This window comes from Peromyscus eremicus, chromosome 17 (genome assembly GCF_949786415.1).
Source record: "Peromyscus eremicus chromosome 17, PerEre_H2_v1, whole genome shotgun sequence".
Classification (NCBI taxonomy): Eukaryota; Metazoa; Chordata; class Mammalia; order Rodentia; family Cricetidae; genus Peromyscus; species Peromyscus eremicus.
Window position 1 is genome coordinate 57,387,527 of NC_081433.1, and position 22,587 is coordinate 57,410,113.

The following is a 22,587-nucleotide window of genomic DNA, read 5'->3' on the forward strand; positions in this document are numbered from 1 at the left end:
GAGTGTTCACTCTTTTGCCTGCTCTTGGGAACCTTTTCCTCCTCTGGGTTGCCTCATTCAGCCTCAATATGAAGTGTTGTGCCTAGATTTACCATAACTCGTTATGCCAAATTTCCTTGATATTCCAGGGAGATCTGCACTTTTATGAAGGGAAACAGGGGAAGAGGGGATCTGGGAAAGAAGGGAGCAGAGGAGGGGGCTGGGAGGTACAGAAAGAGGGGAACTGAAGTCAGGAAGGACTATATGAGAGATGAATAAATTAACAAAGAGAGGAATGTGGACACAATGAGGGAATACTGTAGCAAGGCAACACTAAAACTGAGAAGGGAAACCATCAAATTATGTAGCTCTGTCTCAGACATGTGGGGCTTAATTCTCAAAGGGCTCAGATACCTCTATCCATGCAACTTTATATACATGTCTCTCCTTTGCTATTTCCACTACCTGTATGCAGGGGTCCATGGCAGATGTCTTATAGCTTGGGTCTCTCAACATCCAATGGTCTCAAAACACAACACAGGCTTCATCTTCATAACTTCATGCAATGAACTCTCACAGTCTCCTCACCGGGTTTCTGACTCTGCAAAACAAGATGGGTGCAACAGGGTTGAACTGGAACCAGAGTGGAAGAATCCATGTCCTTTAAATTTTGCATCTTTCTTGTTTCCAGAACCAGTACAACATGCGTGACCCCCCAAAATTTGGCTTCTTAATTGGGATGGATCCTGCCAAGCTTAGACCAGAGTTGTAGCAGGTTCTCTATGAAGTTACTTCACAGGACTAGGAATCACTTTGCTTAATCACTCTTGGCCAATGTTACCAACTATCTATGATTTTATGTGTTTAGAAATTAAACACAGACTTTACAATTCCCACAAAATTATCTCAAAATGACCCTTAAACTATTATGTTTCTGAACCCCCAGCTACAGATATTTCTTCCTGACAGGCTCCATGCTCTAGAGCTCTCTCTGTAAATCAAGGTAATCTGCTATGGCTCTGCCAACTGTCATGTTCCCTTGTTGTTTTAGCCCCACTGATGTCCACACAGAAAACAATGTAGAAGGATAATTAAAATTTCAATTTTCTATGTGCAGACTATGGCACAAGATATGGAATCTGCCTCTTCCATCCACCCAACACCATGTATATCTAAGAAACCTCTGCAGTTCAAAAGAACTGCTCTTCCTGCTCTGTGACAGTGAAGACAGTGACCCTCACACTCACAAAGGCATGGCTTGTGGAATCCATCACAACTCCCTACAGCTCCATTAGAGATGATCCCTAGAAAGAATCTTAGAGCTACTCACCACTGGTACTCTTGATTACTAAGCCTTCCAAGGGTTCCACATTAGCTAGAGCCACCCAGCTAAGCCTCAGGACATTAGCACCTCCCCTACTGGGTGATCAGAGAGCAAATGACTCAGACAGCAAAGGTCTTCCCAGCTTTGCCCTTCCACCCCAGGAGACAGGTCTCTAGTATTTTAGCAGACATTCTTCCAGTCTCCCAGAGCACTTCCTGTTCCTCTTCCAAGACACATGGTCCTTTGTGTGAACATTCCATCACACACTCAATGTCCAGTGCATTCAACCCTTTGCTTCTTAGCCAGGAACTCCTACAACCAAACATATGTCAAATGGCAACTGTTGCTACTGTTTTTAAAGGAAAAGGAGGCCACAAATTAGAAAATAGTGAGGGATCAATGGTAGGACTTGCAAGCAGGAAAGAGTCTGTGGATATGATGTACTTATAATCTCAAAGAATTATTTTGAAAAGTTCAAACAGGCTTTATGGCCATGTGCTCTAGAGATTAGGAATTTGTATGGGAGAACACCAAGGAGTACTCACACCTTTTCTCTCAGGCTGAACATCTTAAACCAGGAAAATAGTCCAGTTAGGCAGGGCCACACCATTTTACCCAGATCTTCTATTCTGGTTGAACTAGTATAACTACAGCAATTTGGTTTCATGATAAGATCAGTCCTCTATCCAGATTGCCCTTATCTCTGAACCCTAAGAAATGACAAGTCAGGACACTGACGGGTCATCTAAAATTGATTGCCTGACTCCACATTGCTAATCTCAACCATTGTCAAATGGATAGCTAACTACATGACTGAAATAGATAATTTTAAACTCAGTGAGGATACAGCCATTAAATTTAAGAATTTAGTTGGTTTAATCAAGAGGACTGTAAGGTAATTGCCCTGGGGAACAACAGACTGGATCAAGTCCAACAGGGGATCAAGTCCACGTGAGTCAACACAGGAAAGCCTATCTCAGAAACATTTTTCTAAAAAGCTGGAGGTGTAGCTGTTCTGCAATTAATATGACTTCCAAAGGAGAAATCATGCTACACACAATTAAAAGATTAATTTTAAAAAAGTAATTATAGCATGCATTAAGCTTTGGCTAATGCTCAAAGAGGAACCAACCTAGAACAGATTTTGTATTCCAGGTATACTGTCATCTTTCTTTTAGATTCAGACTCAAAGTTGCACTCTGAACAATTTAAATAGGGAAAGGAAACTGCAAGTCTAGCCACACAGGCAGATGGGAGACACACACAGCAAAGATACTCCCAGAATTATTTCTTAAGTACACCAGTGACAAAATTGTGAAGTGCAGGAGCCAGAAGATGAGAAAGACAGGAAGAACAGAAGGCAGAAAAGACAAAAGCAGGGTTGGGGAAGTCTTGCACAAGCTATGTCTCATGCCAAGTAAGGTCTTAAGAAGAATAGCATCTTGTATACTACATCCAGTGGAAAATGGAAGGAAACATGGAACTTCTATGAAGTCAGCAGAAACTGTCATAAAATGGGACTAACTCAGGAGAAGGCTAAGAAAACAATGCTGCACAAGTGAAACACAGGAAATCCCAAGACCACCACTGATCAAACCCAAAGCGCCCTTGGGACTGACAACCATAGCCCCATGTGGTGGAAAGAATTGGGTTCTCAGGATCTGAAGCAACCCCTCCACAAAGGCCCTAGCCCCAGATCATTACCAGATCTCCCAAGCATATTCCTGGTTTTAGAGAAGGTCTGTTTTATGCTCTTATATTTTTGATTGTGAGCCTAGCCTTTAACTGCTGAGCTATCTCTCCAGCCCTGTTTTATTCTCAATTATTCTCAGCTGGTCTTCAACTATACACAAGTAACCTGAGAAGTAGGTTCTAATGACAGGAAAGAAATGAAGTTCCAAGCACAACTAGAGCAAGCAAGCAAAGGGAAAGTGCTTCCTTCTTCAATATTCTTTATATATGTAGGCTGGCCCTTACCAGGTGGATCTCACCGCCTCAAAATATCCAGATTAATGAAGGGTTTTCCTATTTCAAATGCTTTAATTAAGAAAAAATCCCTCAGGGATGTATCCAATTCTTTGGGTTTTAGTTAATCCCAGTGGTAGTCAGTTTGACTACCAAGAATAGCCATCACAATAGCCAAGACAGAAGAACTGAGAGAGATTTCTTACCTGCAGGAGGCAAGCAGAGCATGGGGATTTTGCTTAGGGAGTCTGAACATGTTCATGTAGAGTTCTACCTATTCCTAAGCAGTTTCAATGAACAATCCACTTCTGAACATGGTAACAAAGTAAAAGCAGAGACCTTTGAGACCTTACCTCAAAGTTATACAGGAACAAACAAAAATTACAAAAATGATAGAAAGAAATGCCTCTGGCATGTTTATCTTATACCACAAGATATTAGCTGAAAATCAAGTAAATGACATTGTGAAATTAGACTGCTTTGGAAAGTATGCTTCATTTAAAAAAGATAGATGTACTGATACCATAATTCTCACAAATACAAAGGACAGAGAACACAGACATAGAAAACATCAAGGAAAATCACCTAGTAGCACTGTGGTTGCTCTTTTTAGTTGGATGGCTATGCTGAGATGTTGAAACCTCAGAATAAGGCTGCTTTTACCAATGAGAAGGCTGGCTCAGAGGAAGGCCATAGCTGCTTTCATGCGGACCAGCAGGAGTTCATTTTAATCAGCCCTGGCTACTGTCTGGTTCAGGGCTGTGACATCACTCTAGAGAATTCCATTCTTTTCTTTTTTTTAATCTTTAGTTATTTTAGTTATAATGTGTTTTGCCTGCATGTGTCTGTACATATTACATACAAAGGCCAGAATAAGGTGGCAGATGCCCTGAAGGGGAGTTACAGCAAATGGTTAGCTACCATGTGGGTTCTGGAAATGGAACCTGAGTCCTCTGCAACAACACCCAGTGGTCTGAATAGCTCAGTGATATCTCTAGCCCCTCTTTTTATTTAAACTGTATTTCTATACATTTATAATAAAAAGATATTATACCACTTTCCCCCTTTGTTGTCCTCCATCCATCCCTTCCAAAATACTTTTCTTCTAACTTCTTCCTGTGTGAATAAGTATCTTGAAACATATGAATGCAACCTTCTGAGTCCATCTTTGTTGGTTGTACGTGTATGGTTTAAGGGCTGACAACATTGTATTGGATAAACAATTAGGGAGCCCATCCCTATCTGAGACTAATTCTCTCACCTGAAGGAGAATCCCACTTTTTAATAAGCAACAGGTGTCTTACCCCCTGACTAGGCTGCCTTGAATAGGAAACATTATCAAGAACAGAAAACTTGGGATGAAAAACACATTAGCAGTTAAGAGCACTAACAAGTCTTGCAGAGCACCCAGGTTCCATTCCCAGTACACATGGAAGCTCAGTACTATCTGTAACTCTAGGCCCAGAGGTTCAGACACCACCTCCTAGCCTCCCTGATCACAATGCATGAATGGGGTATAAAGATACACATACAGGAAAATACACGTACACATAAAATAATAACTAAAATTAAATTTGTAAAATAAATAAATAGATAGATAACTTGCATCATAAAACTTATTTTTCAAGCTGCATAAGGTGTTGCATTCTTTTAACATGAGGACCCCACACAGAGAGACAGGAAGATCACTGAGTTTTAAAACCTGTGCTACAAAGTCAATACACACACACACACACACACACACACACACACACCTAGAAAATAAGAACAAAATGAAGTAACATACAGGAAAAGGAGCACTGGAAAATTAGGACAATATAATACCTGTTAAAAGTCATTTCAGGGATCTGCGACCGGTGCCAATACAATCATTTTCAAAAATGAATATTGCTGAGCATGCCAGCACAAACCAATAATCCCAGCCATTGGGAGGCAAAGGCAGGCTGATATGCATGAATTCAAGGGCATGCTGGTTGACATAGTCAACTAAAGTAAGACTCATCTCAAAAAAAAAAAACAAAACCTAAACATTTTTAAAAGGTGTACATAATTTTGATTTGTTTTCCTGTTTTGAGACAGAGTCTATTTGAACCCCAGCTGACCTTGATTTAAAGTATAATATATTGCACAATACATATGTTTTTAATAAATACTCACATATATTCTTAAGTGTGGCTATCCCTCACAAAACCATACTAAAAGTAGAATTTTAAATGTTAATCATGGGACATAGACCTGAATAAAGAATTCTCAGAAAATGAAATACAAATGGCTGACATAACACTTAAAAGTGTTCGACATACTTAGGTATTAGGGAAATGCAAATTACAACTTTTCTCTTGATTTCATCTCACCCCAGTTACAATGGTTAAAATTAAAAAACAAATAAATAAAGACAAGTTCTGGCATTGATTTTTGGAAAAGGGAACTCCATTTTACTGCTTAAGGGGATGGAAACTGATGCAACCATTTTAAAAATCAGTATGGAGATTTCTGAAAAAGCTAACTCTAGATACACCATATGACCCAGCAGTACCGCTCATATGTATATATATGGGAGTCCATATTTTATTCTAGAGACATCTATTAATCTAAATTCATTGTGATTATATTTACAGTAGCCAGGAAATGGTAACAACCTAGATTTGCATCAACTGATGAATGAATAATGAAACTTTGGAATACACAACACAATGGAAGGAGCTGGAAACTGGTATTTTGAGAAAGGCAACCCAGAGAAAGGAAAGTAAACATCCCATGTTTTCTGTCACTGTTAGTGGTTAGTGTTAAATCAGATATGTGCCAGACGTGGTGGTGCACACCTTTAATCCTAGCACTCAGGAGGCAGAGGCAAGCAGAGCTCTGTGAGTTCAAGGCCACCCTGGTCTACAGAGCAAGATCCAGAACAGGCAGCAAAACAACACAGAGAAACTCTGTCTCAAAAAACAAAAAACAGCCGGGCGGTGGTGGCGCACGCCTTTAATCCCAGCACTCGGGAGGCAGAGCCAGGAGGATCTCTGTGAGTTTGAGGCCAGCCTGGTCTACCAAGTGAGTTCCAGGAAAGGCGCAAAGCTACACAGAGAAACCCTGTCTCGAAAAACCAAAAAAAAAAAAAAAAAAAAAAAAACTTCAAATATGTGTTTCAATTATAGTACCAATAGAGTTCATGAAATTAATAAAATGCCATGGGAGAGATAGAATGCACAGATATAAAGAATGCTTCAGGGAGTATTAAACTCGGATGGAGGAATGGAGGTAGATTCAGAAGTGAGAAGGAAAAAGATAAATAAAAGACATGGAAATTTACTACACTTTAATTAGTCACTAACATACACTCAAACACACACAAACACACACAGGAGAGAGAAACAGAGACAGAGACAGAATTAAAATGGAGCTACTTGGAAACAGATCAACAATGCCCCTACTGGACACCAGAGGGAAACAAATGAAAACTCTGTGCCATGTGCAAGTTACTTCTTTCAGGGTTCTTGACAACTGGGTCCCAAAAAAATCCCTCAAATGTTACATTGTATTGCTATAGCGCTTGGTTATCCTCAAGAACTTGATGATAAGACCCTATTGATGAAGACATCATATGCTTGAGTCCTGGAGCATGGCAAAATCAACATGGTAAGAAGCAGAAGCTTTATCCCTATTGACTTGTTCTCATAGTGCTGGAAGGTGCTATGCAAGAAGTGGAGGAGACAAGTAATCATGAGTCATGCCCAACACTTCAAGCTACAGTAAAGACTGACCTTGCAAGACCTGCCCACAACTACAATAGTAGCACAAATATCGTGAGAGTAAACAACCACTTCCTGACAATCTACGTCCCTCTCCACGGGATGAAACACATGCCTGGTACTACTGTTAGACTAAGAACCTAAGGATAGATAGGTCATGGGCTTTAGGAAAAAGTGTATTATAATCATGCTGCTAAGTGGACATAGAATTAAACTGACTTAAAAGAACTGATCATTCTATCTATAGATAAATGGACCTCCCACCCCTCAACTTAGATGTTTCTAATTGAATTAGATTGTGATTAACATGGTGGTGCATAACTGGTCAAGGTGCAGAGGGTAAGTGACTGGGGAATGCTCAGTTTTAAAGCAACATATGTAGCTCAATCCCCTCCTAAATCTCAAAGACCATTGTGGAAGAGGCAGAAAGAACATAAAAGGCCGACATGCACTCTGTTCCCCAAGACCCTATCCCCTGAGGTTGATCCCTAGTGGTGCAACAGATTACCAGCTGAAGCTCCCTTCCCCTCTGCCCACCTCTCATCTGGATTCCACAGACCCTCCTCTCGACACCTCCCTCCCCACACTCATTGCTGCAGCCCAGCCACCAACACCAACAGACATTCCCTGTGAACACACCAGCTGAGCATGCAAGTAAATCAGGTAACACACAGCCATCACACTCTTGAAAAATCCAGAAGGGAAACAAAAACCAAAGAATGTATCACGCATGCAACTAAGGCAAACCCAAAAATCATCACCTAAAACTATAATCATCCCAAACCCAGATGCATGCTGCCAGCATAAGAACATAGTTGGTAAGAGCCAGGGCAATACGTCTCCCTCCACCAGAGCCCAGCTATCCTACCACAGCAGTCCCTGAATATTCCAACATAGCTGAAACACAAGAAAAAGACCTTAAAACCAACTACACGAAGGTGGTAGAAGTCCTTAAAGAGGAAAAGAATAAATCCCTTAAGGAAATCCAGGAAAACACAAACAATTGAAAAAGATGAATAGGAAACAAACAGTTGAAAGAAATGAATAAAATTGTTCAAGACCTAAAAATGGAAATAGAAGCAATACAGAAAATACAAACTGAGGAAATTCTGGAAATGAAAAGTTTAGGAATGCAAACAAGAACTATGGAGGCAAGCTTCAACAAAAGAATACAAGAGATAGAAGAAAGAATATCAAGCATTCAAGAAAAGATAGAAGAAATGGATATATTGGTCAAAGAAAATGTTAAATCTAAGAAAAAAATTTCTGACACAAAACATCCAGGAAATCTAGGCTACTACACAAGAACAAATGTAAAATTAATAAAGAATAGAGGAAAAAGGATAAACTCAGGTCAAAGGCACAGAGAATATTTTCAACAAAATAGGAGAAGAAAATATCCCTAACCCAAAGGAGAGGCTTATCAAAGTAAAAGAAGCATACAGAACACCAAATAGATTGGACCAGACAAAAAAAGTCCCCTCCCCTCCCTGCAAAATAATCAAAACACTAAACATACAGAACAAAGAAACATTAAAAGCTGCAAGGGGCTGTGCAGTGGTTGTTCATGCCTTTATTATGTATACAGTGTTCAATCTGCATGCCAGAAGAGGGCACCAGATCTCATTATAGATGGTTGTGAGCTGCCATGTGGTTGCTGGGAATTGAACTCAGGACCTCTGGAAGAATAGTCAGTGCTCTTACGCTCTGAGCCATCTCTCCAGCCCCCGTTCATGCCTTTAATCCTAGCACTCAGGAAGCAGAGCCAGGCCAGCCTGGTCTACAGAGTGAGATACAGAACAGGCACCAAAACTACAGAGAAACCCTGTCTCAAAAAAAAAAAGCTACAAGAGAAAAACACCAAGTAACACATAAAGGCAGAACTATTAGAATTACATCCAAGTTTTCAATGGAGACTCTAAAAGCCTGAAGGGCCTGGATACACATGCTGTAGACTTTAAGAGACCACAGATATCAACCCAGACTACTACTATACCCAGCAAAAGTTTCAATTACCACAGATGGAGAAAATAAGATATCCTATGGTAAATCAAATTTAAACAATATCTACCTACAAATCCAGCCCTACAGAAGATGCTTTTTAGAAGAAAAATTCCAACTCATGAGGGTAACTACATCCATGAAAACACAGGAAATAATCTCACACCAGCAAAGCCAAAAGAGACACTCACTCTCTCTCTCTCTCTCTCTCTCTCTCTCTCTCTCTCTCTCTCTCTCTCTCTCTTTCTCTCTCTCTCTCTCTCTCTCTCTCTCTCACACACACACACACACACACCAAAAATTAACAATATAACAGTAATCAACAATCATTAGTCACTGATATCTCTCAATATAAATGGTCTCAATTACCCAATAAGAAGAAACAGACCAACAGAATGGATGTGAAAACTGGCTCCATCCCTCTGCTCCATATAAAAAATGCACTGCAACACCAAGGATAGACATTTCCTCAAGGTAACGGGTTAGAAAAAGTTATTCCAAGAAAATGGACCCATTAAGCACGTTGGTGTTGTCATTTTAAGAACTATCAAAATATGCTACCACCTTTTCAAGTCCCCTAAGTATTCTCAAAGGCAAACTAAACTCCAGAATTTTATTTTATTCTTAGTTCTGGGGCTGTGTTTTTATAATGATGGTCCAAGTATATACTTTGCTAAAAATACGAGAAATTGCATTATCACTACTTTTTATGTTTTGCTTACATTTTATTATAAAAATACAGAGCAGCAACAATATGTACCTATGAAAAACTCATAGAAAAACTCGAGAGACTTATGAGTTAAAATAATAAATTGAATATATTATTTGTACATTTCCTATAATGGTTCTAATTACATAATGACCAAACATTAAAATGCACATTATCCCAGACAGCTTAGATTTTATGAGCAAAGTGAGAAGCAAATGTGGTACACTTAATGTCACTGCATACCAGAAACAAATATTTCCACTTTTAATTAACACAGAGAAATTGAACTCATTTTCTCAAAAAAAAAAAAAAAAAATTTAAGTATCTACCCAATGATCTATAGAACAATGTGATTAGAGAGGACAACAACAGCAAAATTATGTCATAAGTAACAATTATAAAACAGCTTGATTTTGATAACAGTAAGGATATTTGTGTTTATGTACATATGATCACCAAGACACCTGTACATGTGTATGCAAATAATAAAGCTCAGAAGCAATCACACAGTTGTATTCTGTGGAACTGAATGAGAGTTCTGCTGGACTGCACTAGGCTCTAGGAGAGCAGGCACATCTACAAATGCTTAATGCTTTAAGGATAGACATGCAAGACCACCTGAGTCAGAACCTTAGACCCACATGCAGATTATCCTGACGAAGTAATCAAAACTTAGGGCTAAGAATCTGAAGTCACTGAAGAACTTTTAGAGCTCACAGTGGCGTGAGCTGAGCAACGCTTTCACTAGATCACTCTGGTTCTTGTATGAGAAATACTAGGGACACTGAGGCAGGAGGACCAAGACTGGGGAAGGCTACTACAATGAGAGACCCTGTGTCAACAAAAATCAAAACAAAAAAAAAAAAAAAATCAGACTGCTTGTATTTCAACCCGAGACTGCTGATTACAAAGTATTTCCTGTGTTTGTTTTAACTCGCCTCAGAAGATTTAATGAATGCAGTTCTCTCCGTGTTGTTTTAATGCATAAATTGTTTATTTAAAAAAAACTATTTCTATTTTCACTAGACCAGAAATACTTATTAATCAAATTCTTAAAATACAAATATTAGTATATTAAATTCTGTACCAATTTCCAACTCACCTTGTTAAAAATGTTAATAAAGAAGCTTTATCCTAAGAAGGGGGAAGGTGGCTTCTTCTCAGAGAAACTTGGTTTGATTTAAAGCTGAAATATCTTTTTAAATAGAAAACACTGGCTTATGGGGGGGAAGGCCCATATAATAAGACTAGGACACAATGGAACACAATTAGGGAATAGCTCAGTGCTTATGCTGCATTGTGCCCCTGTAGAAATGAAAATTGGTCTTTCTTAAATTTATTTATTTTTATTTCATGTGCATTGGTGTTTTGTCCTGAGTGTCAGGTCCCTTGGGACTGAAATTACAGACAGTTGTGGACTGCCATATGGTTGCTGGAAATTGAACCCAGGTCCTCTAGAAGAGCAGTCCCTTCTCTTAACTGCTGAGCCATCTCTCCAGCCCCAGAAATTGCTCTTAAATTGTACTGGAGTGTCTGGTCCCCAAGAAATCCTTTTCCTAAGGTCAGGCATTTAGATAAGGGTCTCCATTCCCTAAGGGGCTTGAGGAAAGTATTTTCTTGCTAAAAGTAGTCATTTTCCTTATCCTCAGCAGGAGGAACTTGTGACCCTTTCCTTAATGTAAATGGTGCCTGGTAAAGATACTGAACCTTTGAGAACAATAGGCATTTAGATACTGGCTCAGTGATAGATTGGATCAGCTCAAAGGCAGAGTCCTTTGTGGGCTTAGCCATGAAAGGAAAGGTATCACAGTGGAAATGGTACCTATCTAAATTCCTTCATGACCAGGATGTGGAAGCAAAGGGCTCTGTGCCTTCCCACAATGAGGAAATAGCTCAGCTGCCTACAGTTCCCATCCCTAAAATGCTCACCACTCACCCAGAAGAGTACCTCATTGAACTGTGGGGACCAAGAGAATGGTCACAGCATTTGGCTAACAAATGGCTTACTGATGACTCATGAACCACTGATGGAACCAAAACTAAGGAAAGCAGCAGCTTATAGACCAGGGGAGGGAATGGCTAGTACTGAGGGAGGAATCACCAAATCAGCACAACACGCTGAAGTAATAGCAACACTGATAGTAACATGAATCTCAAAAGGTCTTATTAATAAAAACCTGGGGCCAGATATTGGGGTGAATGCTGAAAGATCAGACAAGCAGAACAAACCACAGCCAACCTCACCTTGCCAACTCCTCAGCCGATCCTGTTTCCACAAATCCTCAGACGAAATCCTCAGCCTCCAGAAAGTCTGAGGAGAGCAAGTTACTGTTTTCTCAGACTAAAAGCCTCTCAGTCCTCACCTGAAAGATCTTAGCTGAACTGCTTAAAAGACTCTAGTTCCTGGTCCTCATGCCTTACATACCTTTCTGCTTCCTGCCATATTACTTCCTGGGATTAAAGGCATGTGTCCTTCCCAAGTAAAGATCTCAAGTGCTGAGATTAAAGGTGTGTGCCACCACACCTGGCTCTGTTCCCAGTGTGGCCTTGAACTCAAAGAGAACGAGATGGATCTCTGCCTCACAAATGATAGGATTAAAAGTGTGTGCCACCATGCCTGACCTCTGTGTCTAATTTGCTGACTGGCTCTGTTCTCTGATCTCCAGATAAGTTTTATTGTGGTGCACAAATAAAATATCACCACAGCAAACTATAACACAAATAGCTAAGGAAGGCAAAAGGAAAATCTGCGTCTTCTCTGATTCATGGTGTGTGTGCAATGGTATAAATGACAAAGACATTTGGTCAAGGGAGGCATGGATGGAAATAGCAATACACAGCAAAGACATCAAAATTTATGTAACTCATGTAAACACGCACACAGGCAAGACTAAAGAGGCATTTAAAAATAATGAAATAGCAGACAAATTGGCATCATGTTCAATTAAGATGAGAATACTAAAACTTGCTAGGGAACAAATTCAGAATAAATTATCAAGGCTGGTACGTTACACAGTTTGTAAACTTGGAAGTTTACCCCAACACTGAAAAATGAGGTGAAGTGGAGAACTGAATCAAATCAGAACAACTCTATGAGAATGACTATTAAAAAAAAAAAAAAACCCAGACTGGAAAATTAAGAAACCTGAGAATGTTAGCCTAATTAGTAAAGAAGAAATCCTAAAATTACATAAAACACTGGGACATGTAGGCACACATGCTTTGTTCCAATGGTTTTATAGAAGGAACCTGGAAAGCCTGTATACATACAATTAGAGACTGCCACTTTGTCTAGCACTTAAAACTAGATCCAGACATGAAGTCCAATCTGTAACATGGTCTCCTAAACAATTTAATTATAAACTACAAATAGATTTCATTAGACCCTTGAATATTCACAGGAGCCTATATGCCCGCACTTTTGTAGACATAAGCACAGGGCTTAGATTACCTAGAGAAAGTCACAGACCACACCAGTTGGCAACAAAATACACAGTTGGGTGTTGGATAGCCTGATATGGTTGCTCAATAATTATTGAGTCAAATCAAGGAACACACTTTACAGGTTCTAAAGTTCAGAGGTGGTTCCAGACTACAGATATATAGTGGGTCTTCCATTTAGCATATAACACAATTTCAGTTGGCAACATAGAAAGACAGAATGGACTGCTTAAAATCAAGTTATTATAACTCAAAGATACCCCTTGAAAATGGCTATTAAAAGTGCATGCTATTAGTTAAATACTAGACAAGATCAAATAGAGCTTTTCCCTTAGAAGAAGCTATTAAATCAGACATGAGGTTGGACAACAACCAGATATTTCTGGACTATGCAGAATAATTCCCTATAAATGTGTTTACAGGACAGAAATGTTTAAGACTTAAAGGAGACAGAAGTCATGGCACCTGGAACAGTCAATATAATCTGGACCACAGACAAGAAGGGAAATCTGAACCTTAGAAAATTATATGATCTACAAGCATAATGTAGCTAACCCAATATATATGATTTGTACTTTCATAGGGATAGTAAAAGCCTTAGGATTACTTTACTAAGCACTGGTGCTAACTGGGTATTATACCTTCTGTCCAGACAGAGAGGGAAATAGAACATGGCAAGGCAGAGTCATAACAAATTACACCCTGTGTTTCACAGAAACTATACCAAAGAAATTAAAAGCGAACACAAAATGGGAAAATGTCATGGTATCAATCTGCTGGGCCAAGGCACCCAGGTCACTGTTGCTGGGACTCCTCCTGTAGAATTTTGTAATTTAAGATTAACCAGTGAGTCAAGCGCAGGCTCAACAACACTATCATTCACTTCACCATCATGAACACCACTGAGACGGGCAAAGTCGGAGACATCATCACCTTCACCAACAACCATATCTATAGCAACAGGAACAAAGAATGAAACAACCACCATACCAACAGCTACAATAACAAACAAACCAAGAGAAAACTCTGATATTTGTGACTTACCCTACTACACCTTGGGTGGATTTCTACCAGAATAGTAGAACCATGAAGACTTCATCCTAAAACTCACCTACACCAAGAATGCATTCTATGTTCAATATGTTCATTGTGAGGCTATTATTGGCAAATCAGCTTGGTATCGCTATTGAGGTGAATGAGAAAGACTAATGCCCATATTGCACCAAGTTTGAGAGCTAGTTACCAAATCAGGAATACACTGAAAACAACAATTTTAAAGAAAGAAACCCAGTGGAATGACATTTAACACTGATTTGAAGAAATATCACAGCAGCAGCAGCAGCAGCCATCTACCACTCCCACTAGAGAGAAATCTCTCTCTTTTTTTAATATATATATATATATATTTTAAGATTTATTTATTATATATACAGTGTTCTGCCTGCAGGCCAGTAGAGGGCGCCAGATCTCATTACAGATGATTGTGAGCCACCATGTGGTTGCCGGAAATTGAACTCAGGACCTCTGGAAGAACAGTCAGTGCTCTTAACCTCTGAGACATCTCTCCAGCCCCGAGAAATATCTCTTATACCATCCTTACACCTTATAATGAAGAATAAGATTTGAGATGCCAGACATGGAAATAGCAGCAACACAAAATTCCCCTTATCATTCTTTGTGCCATACATAGTGAATGTTAAATTTGGCTACCAGCACAATAAAACCATCAGGATTGCAAATGAAATGTATACAATTATCCAGATTAGGACCAGAATGAAGAGCAAGGTTACTTGACTGAGGAGATATCAGCAACAACCACAAGAAACCCACGTGAACCTATGATTTGGCAGGACTGTACCTTTGACTCAGACACTGATAGAAGAACATTAGGAAAGTATTTTCTCTCTTGGAATACAATACTACTACCACATGGATTCAAATGCCCCAATTCATTTTTAGACTAAAACCACAACTAAAGAGGCCAAATGTGACTGTAGTGTTTGTGTCTGATTTCCCCAACCTACCCTACTATAGTAAGACAAACATATGTAATAACCACCTGATAGGGAAGGCAGAAAATGATTCATTTCCACCTATTGATGACTGGCTGTAAATTACAGCATTAGAGATGCAACATTATAGTTTTCCATTGATCTTAACTGACCACTGCCACAACCCTTCATATCTTATGATATCGAAGCCTCACCACATTGGTTTGTACACATTAGACATAGACCAGAGATGGATTCCTCTGGAGATTCACTAGACTTCCTGATGCTTCATATTCATCATTTATTTTTTCATGATATTAACATACAAAAGACTGAGAAACAAAATTGGAAGCTAATTGTGAAGCTTACTGGACTCTTAGTTGCTTTTTTCACTAACAAAAGAAGAAATACTGGCCATGACCCACATGTTCCTCCTTGACACTGACTGAGTTAGGATGATGCTCTACTATGATTTGCTTAGCTCAGAATCCTACACCTCAAACTCTGCTCTGCACCCATTAACATTTTTATTTAAAAGTTGGCCGGGCGGTGGTGGCGCACGCCTTTAATCCCAGCACTCGGGAGGCAGAGCCAGGCGGATCTCTGTGAGTTCGAGGCCAGCCTGGGCTACCAAGTGAGTCCCAGGAAAGGCGCAAAGCTACACAGAGAAACCCTGTCTCGAAAAACCAAACAAAAAAAAAAAAAGCGATTGCACATCCTGTTTTTTCTAAATGTGTTTTTCAACTTGGTACATAACAAACCTGGACAAAATATAAATTTGGGAAAATAAGTATATACCAAAGGGATCACGGCAATATCCTGTGAGCTACATTGTTTTGACCATTTTGCTTAATAATTTTTAGTGTCTGAGATTTATTTTCATGCACTTATTTGTCTATTAGGAATTGGAATATTTATTGTATGCATTCTCCTTTTCCTGTTGTGGCCCAAATTTGCAAACTGCTGTGAAATTGTTAATAAATTCTGATATATGGTCCCCATGAGCACTGTGTGTGCCTCAAGGACAAGGAGATAGCACAAAAAAAAAAAAAAAAAACCAGACCTTTTTACACCCAAGGCTGCACTAATAACCAGAACTCAGTGATATCACTCACTCAAGATAACCAGCACAGTCCTAGAACCTCATGATGCTCAATGAACAGTATATGATATGAGCAGAGACCAAGAGTAATGCTCTGCTCTGCACATCTAGAGAATACATGACCTTGATCTGAACAGCAGCTATAGCATTTCCCCCAAATCCTGACCCTCGAATCAAAGACTTCTGTTAGAGACTGGACCTGAACTTCAGCTAAGATATGTCACACAGGTGAGCAGCCTTGGGGAAATAGTCTTAGGACCTTAGTTAGGAATTTAAAGTGTGAAATTTGTGTGATGACCATCAGCATAATAAAATATAACTTTTGTTATACTAACTATGCATACCTACCTTTTTGCTGATAAAAATTAGGATCATTTTCCTATGATTGATGATTAGATATAAGTGCATCAGAATGAGGAAAGAAAAACTTTTCCAAACCAAATGTAAGATAACAGATTTTTAAAGAAACAGTGTACAACTTGTATTATGCATCTAAAGCAACTTGTTTTGCTCTAATTGTTTTAGAGGTCCAAGCATTTTTGAAAACAAATTTAGCACTGCTTTTATGTGTATGTTTGTGTGTTTGAGAGAATGTCTTTCATGTGTGTACAGGTGACACACCAGAAAAGAGGATAGTATATCCCCTGGACCTGGAATTGCAGGTGGTTATGACGCTCCCAACTTGGGTGCTGGGATCTGAACTCAAGTCACGCCCAAAAAGAATATGTACTGAAATAAAAGGGGTGTTTGAAGGGCTGTAGAGCCATAGTAGGCTCTAGAGGAGATCACTACCATTTGCAGAGAGAGCTCTAATGCATGGGGTCGTTGTGTTTGGAAGAAATATCAACAGCCTAACAAGACCTATAATACTTTTTATCCAATAATCTAAGCCTTTCACAGATTAACACCAGCAAAACCTAAATAAATGAAGTAAATAAATGGTCTTTGGGAACATGATGAATCAATATTAAGATATATATGGTTAATTTGCACCATAAACTGAATATAATCCAATGACAATGTCTAACAATTCATAACAGAAAAGCTGATTCCAAAGCTACATGCAAAATGGAAACACTCACAATGCTCAATGGGATTATTAAAAAATAGTACACATATTGACAAAAAGTGATTTCTATATTTACCATGAGAGCTACAATAATCAAGAATGTGTATAATATTTGTAAAAGAATAAAGAGGATGGAGAGAATAAGCCAAGAACAAAAGAAAGAAATATAGTCAAGTTTTAATCAAAAGTCCAAAGGAAACTCAGCCAGGAAAACTGTGATCTTGATCTTGTTACCCAGCTACCTATCATTCTATATGTATAGAAATGTACTAGTCATAGACTTCACAACTCCCACAAAATTAACTAAAACTGATCCTTAAACTATTATGTTTCTGACCCTCCAGCTACTGATATTTCTTCCAAACAGAAAGGCCCATGCTCTAGAGCTCTCTCTGCAAATGGTGGTGACTTCCTCTACAGCCTACTAGGGCTCTACAATCCCTCATACACCCCTTTTGTTTCAGGCAAATGCAACACCAATGATGTCCAGTCACAAAACAATGTACAAGAATAATTTAATGTCTGCTTCCTGCCACATGGATTATGATACACAATATGGCATCTGCCCTATCCCCCTGGCCAACATCATGCACAACTGAGATACCTCTGCAGCTCAGAAACTCCTATTGTGCACTGGAACTGAATTTCTCTGAATCACACCACTGTGGCTGCTCTGGTAGTGTGAAGGCAATACAGACCCCATCTTAGGGTAGGGCCACTATCTTAGACCACCTGCTGTACTCAGTTCCAGGAAGGACCTCAGGAATGTGCCATAACAACTCGAACAGATACGAGCAGAATGCTTCTGCAGACATTCTGTCTGTGGTTTATGGCCCTTGAAGATATCTAGATCATCAGGCTGAACAGTCCAGATAATCCTGTTCAACAGGTTGTGGTTCCCCGCCAAAAGTCTAACCCAATGGTTTTAAATGTGGTTTCGCGCCCAAAGTCTAGATCAATAGTTTCAAAAAATCACCTTGCCCCATATCCCTTCTACCCAATCCCAAATTGCCAATTTCTGGCTTGCAGTTTTTCCCTATAAAAACTCTCTACACCTGGGCTCGCCGCTGCCGCCACATTTCCCTCCATCTGCCTGGCGGTAGCCCAGGTTGAACCTGACAATAAAAGGACCCTTATGTGCTTGCATTGGAAACCAGCTACTTGCTGGTCTCTGGGGGTTTCGAGAAATGGGTACAACAGTAGCAGAAAGTTAAAAGCATTCTAATCATATATTGCTGAAGGATGATCCCCATCATCTCCTTTCTACCAGTTTCTAAACTATCTGTAACATTTATAAGACAACTGAAAGTGGAATGCAACATTCAAAACTTCTAGAAACCAGACCTTCAGTTTTCCAATCTGGCTTCCCACTGCACACCAAAACAGTTCCTGGGTGTCCACACAGGAAACCGATATTACCAGCATCTTAGCCTCCCATGCCAGTGCCAGCATAGCCTCCCCTCCCCAGGGAATCCACACTGAGAGGCCAAGGGCCACTGCCCAGGTCAACACATGGACCAACAGAACCACAGTCTAGCTTAGGGTCCATCCTACTCCCAGCAGCTCTGAGAGCTCAGCAAACTTGCTCCTCCTGGTCTGGGGACAATGACCCCCCACACTCACCATGCTATGGCTTGTGGTCTTCCTTACAGCTCCCTACAGCAGAAACAGGAGAATCCTGGTAAAAAAAAACTGTGAGCTACCTCCAACTGGTGCTTCTGACTGCTAAGCCTTCTAGAGTCCCTCATTAGCTAGGACCACCCAGTTGGGGCTCTAGACATTAGCAGTAAGCCCCCTGGGTGAGCAGAGATCAAATTACTCAGACAGCACAGCTCTGCCCCTCTACCCTATGGTCAGCCAAGGCTCTAGTCTAAGAAATTTGTAGTTTAGTAGAACCTTCCATTCTCCCAGAGCACTTCCTGTTCCTCTTTCAAGGCCCAGGGTCCTTTGTGTTGCACATTCCATTACACACTCAATGTCCCATGCAGCCAACCCTTTGCTTCATAGCTGAGAAGTCCTACAACCAAACACACATCACACTCAAACAGTAACTGTTGTTAAAGCAAAAGAGGCCATGGATTAGAAAACAAGGGTCTATGGGAGAGCTTGGATACAGGAAAGAGATAGTGGAATTGATAGTTATAACCCAAAAAAATATGATTAAAAACTTAAAATAGGCTTTATGGCCATGTGCTCCATAGACTATCAATCTGTATTAGAGCACACCAAGTACTACTCACACCACTGTTCTCAGACTGTACATCTTAAACCTGGAAAACACAGTCACGTCAGTCAGGGCCACACCATTTTATCCAGTTCTTCCATTTTGGTGGAACTAATGTAACTACAGTAATTTGTTTTCATGAATGTTTGGTTATTTATCCAGATTCCTGATTGCCTGGTCTTTGAACCCAAGACATGGCCAGTTAGGACATTTATCAATCATCTAAAGTTGATTACCTCACTACTCCTTGCTAATGTCAACTACTGTCAAAGCAGGAAAGAGGGTATCTTTCTTGCCCCTCCCTTTCTGTTCTGAGACTATACCTGATTTAGAGTCAGTGAACTCAATTTGTACTCAGGTCCCTCTTCATTTGTAAGTTCCCAATAAAATCTAGAGAAGTTGAGGGACACTCATTCACTGATCTATTTTTCCTTCTCACTGACCAGTCAAAGTCCAGCCTGGAAGGAGTGGCAGGACTCTCTTCTCATCCCTGGGCAGCAGAGGCAGGATTAGGGGTTCAAAGCAATTCTCAATTACATCCTACAAGGCAACTCTGAACTACAGGTGACTGCTGAGGGCTGCAGGAAATTATCAGTTAAATGTGCCAATTAAGCTCTACTTCCTCCTTTCCCAAACTTTACCTCTAGTTCCAGATCTCCCTTTAACTATCACCAGAGGGATCTAGCTGTACACAGCTGGTTATGGCAGAGTCACTACCTGGAGGGATCAAGGGTTTTCTCCAGAGGAAGCCAAATCCCAAGGAGTTTTTGGTGTTATTTGGCTTGTTATATATCAGCTCTTCCTATATATATGAAAATCATGTGTGCCTTCATAGTTTTCCCAACTGACTTTTCCCTAAGAAGGGCTAACAGTGTAGACTGATCACTCTCTGGACATACACATTCCAGGTATTTGGAGAACTGCCTCAGGAAAGACTTTCTCTGGAATTAGATATCTCCCTTAGCCACTTTCAAGGACTAGCAGTAATAACAGTCCACATGTAAGTCTCCTGATTTAAGATAAATTCCACAAGGAGACACCACCTAGGTCAGGTGGACGTTAAGTAATAGCTTTACACAATTCAGCTCAGACCCTCCTTTCTTACAGCCTTACTAACTTTATAGACCTCTAACTCCTTACCTAACCATTTCTAGGAATATTTAGATAACTTTCTGTGCTGACAGCTATGCTCAGCCAGAACCCCAGTTCAAGCCTCCCTGTAATTATCATTATTGGCAGCATCTGGCCAGATCCATCACCAGATGGAGCAAAGTACCTTATCAGAGATACCGCTGTACTCTCTAAGAACAGACTTAAGCATCCAGACTATCTATTTGAGAAGGCCTGGCGGATGTGCCAATTAAGCTTTACTTCCTCCTTTCCCAAAACTTACCTCTAGTTCCAGATCTGTCTTTAACTATCACCAGAGGCATCTAGCTGTACACAGGTTGCCTAGTGACTGAGCACACTTTCCCCCACCCCGCAGAAAAACGGCAGATAGCTTGGACAGATAGGAGCCACCGAAAAAAAGAAGGCAGTTTTATTTTCTCCCATTGACCTAGCAACTTATAGATTCTTAACATTTTCTACCAATCATGTTTGAGGTTATAGTTGAGCACATAAGATCCCTCTTCTTAGATATTACCCAAATTTAGCCTTTAGTTAATTCATTCCCCATTCATCACTTCCCTTTGGGGTTGCAAATGATAATTAACAATTACTGCCCCTCTATGTGATTCTTATCACCCCTCTGTTTGACCCTGGTAGCCTGGCTTTGCACTGCCAAGGGAATACTGCTTGTAAGTGTATTTATACCAGGACTTCCAGGGCATGGGACAGAGAAGAGAAAAGAGAATGGAAGAACTAGACGGGTAAGAACTTGAGAGGAACAAACTGAGATGGGGAAGAACTAGATTGAAGGGCTAGAAGAGAGTACTAGAGGAATGAGATTGAAGATGAGGAAGAGACAGATGAGTAAGCTAGCTGAGTAAGAATGAGCTGAAAAGGACCTAGATGAGGCAGAATTAAGATGAGAGAATTAAGATAGAACTTAGATGGAGCAATGGATAAGTATAGAGAGGAATCAGGCAAGAAAGGAGCTAGGCACGAGAACAGAACTGAAGCTGTGTATGAAGGATGTTATGCCAGAAAAATTAAAGCAAGTGGACTATAGAGGTTGGTGTACTGAGATTCTATTTCCCGAAAATAGTCCTCACTGTTAGTAGTTCTCTCTCCTGAGCCCCTGGGATGTATAATATTAAGGCTGGTCCCTCTAATATTATACAAGAGGTGACATTGATCTAAATCAGAGGTTTTCAACCTTCCTAATGCTGTGACCCTTTAATACAGTTCCTCATGTTGTGGTGAACACCTCTCAATGGTAAAATTATCTTCACTGCTACTTCATAACTGTAATTTTGCTACTGTTATGAATTGTAATATAAATATCTATGTTTTCCGATGATTTTAGGCCACTTCTGTGATAGGGTCATTTGATCCCCCAAAGGGACCACCACCCACCAGGTTGAGAACCACTGCTTTAAACTGATATCAGTAAATAAATAAATAGGAGTTAGGAAAAAAACAAAATGAAATTCTTAAAGACTGGGAAATATTGGAAAATAGAAACAAATAAGCTGGGTGTTGGTGGCACATGCCTTTGATCCCAGCACTTGGGAGGCAAAGCCAGGCAGATCTCTGTGAGTTCAAGGCCAGCCTGGTCTACAGTGAGCTCCAGGACAGGGACCAAAACTACACAGAAAAACCCTGTCTCAAAAAAAACCAAAAAAAGAAAAAAGAAAGAAAGAAACAAACAAACAAACAGAGATTATAGCAGTAATACATTTAAAGAAAATAAAATTTTAAAAATGATACCAATAGCTGATACCAATAGCTGCTGGGAGTGCTATAAACTGACCTAGATTGACAGCCAATGGCCTGGGTCTCAAACCTCTGATCTGACTCAACTGTGTCAACCAGAATTGCACATATCTGCATAGGAGAGTTCCCTAAGTGGAAATTGAGTACTCGGCAGTT

At 40.0% G+C, this 22,587-nt stretch overlaps 1 protein-coding gene across 2 annotated transcripts in view; it reads right to left on the bottom strand.

The window, feature by feature from the left end:
• LOC131894295 (zinc finger protein 431-like) overlaps positions 1 to 22,587 on the bottom strand; it is a 60,351-nt gene that overhangs the window by 12,113 nt on the left and 25,651 nt on the right. The window contains exon 2 of one of the 2 annotated variants that reach the window (XM_059244524.1): positions 445 to 580. The exons of the other annotated variant lie outside the window; for it this stretch is intronic. Within the exon in view, the coding sequence (XP_059100507.1) occupies positions 445 to 495 (51 nt within the window). The 5' untranslated portion in view covers positions 496 to 580. The remainder of the gene's footprint in view (positions 1 to 444; positions 581 to 22,587) is intronic. 2 annotated transcript variants of the gene reach the window in all.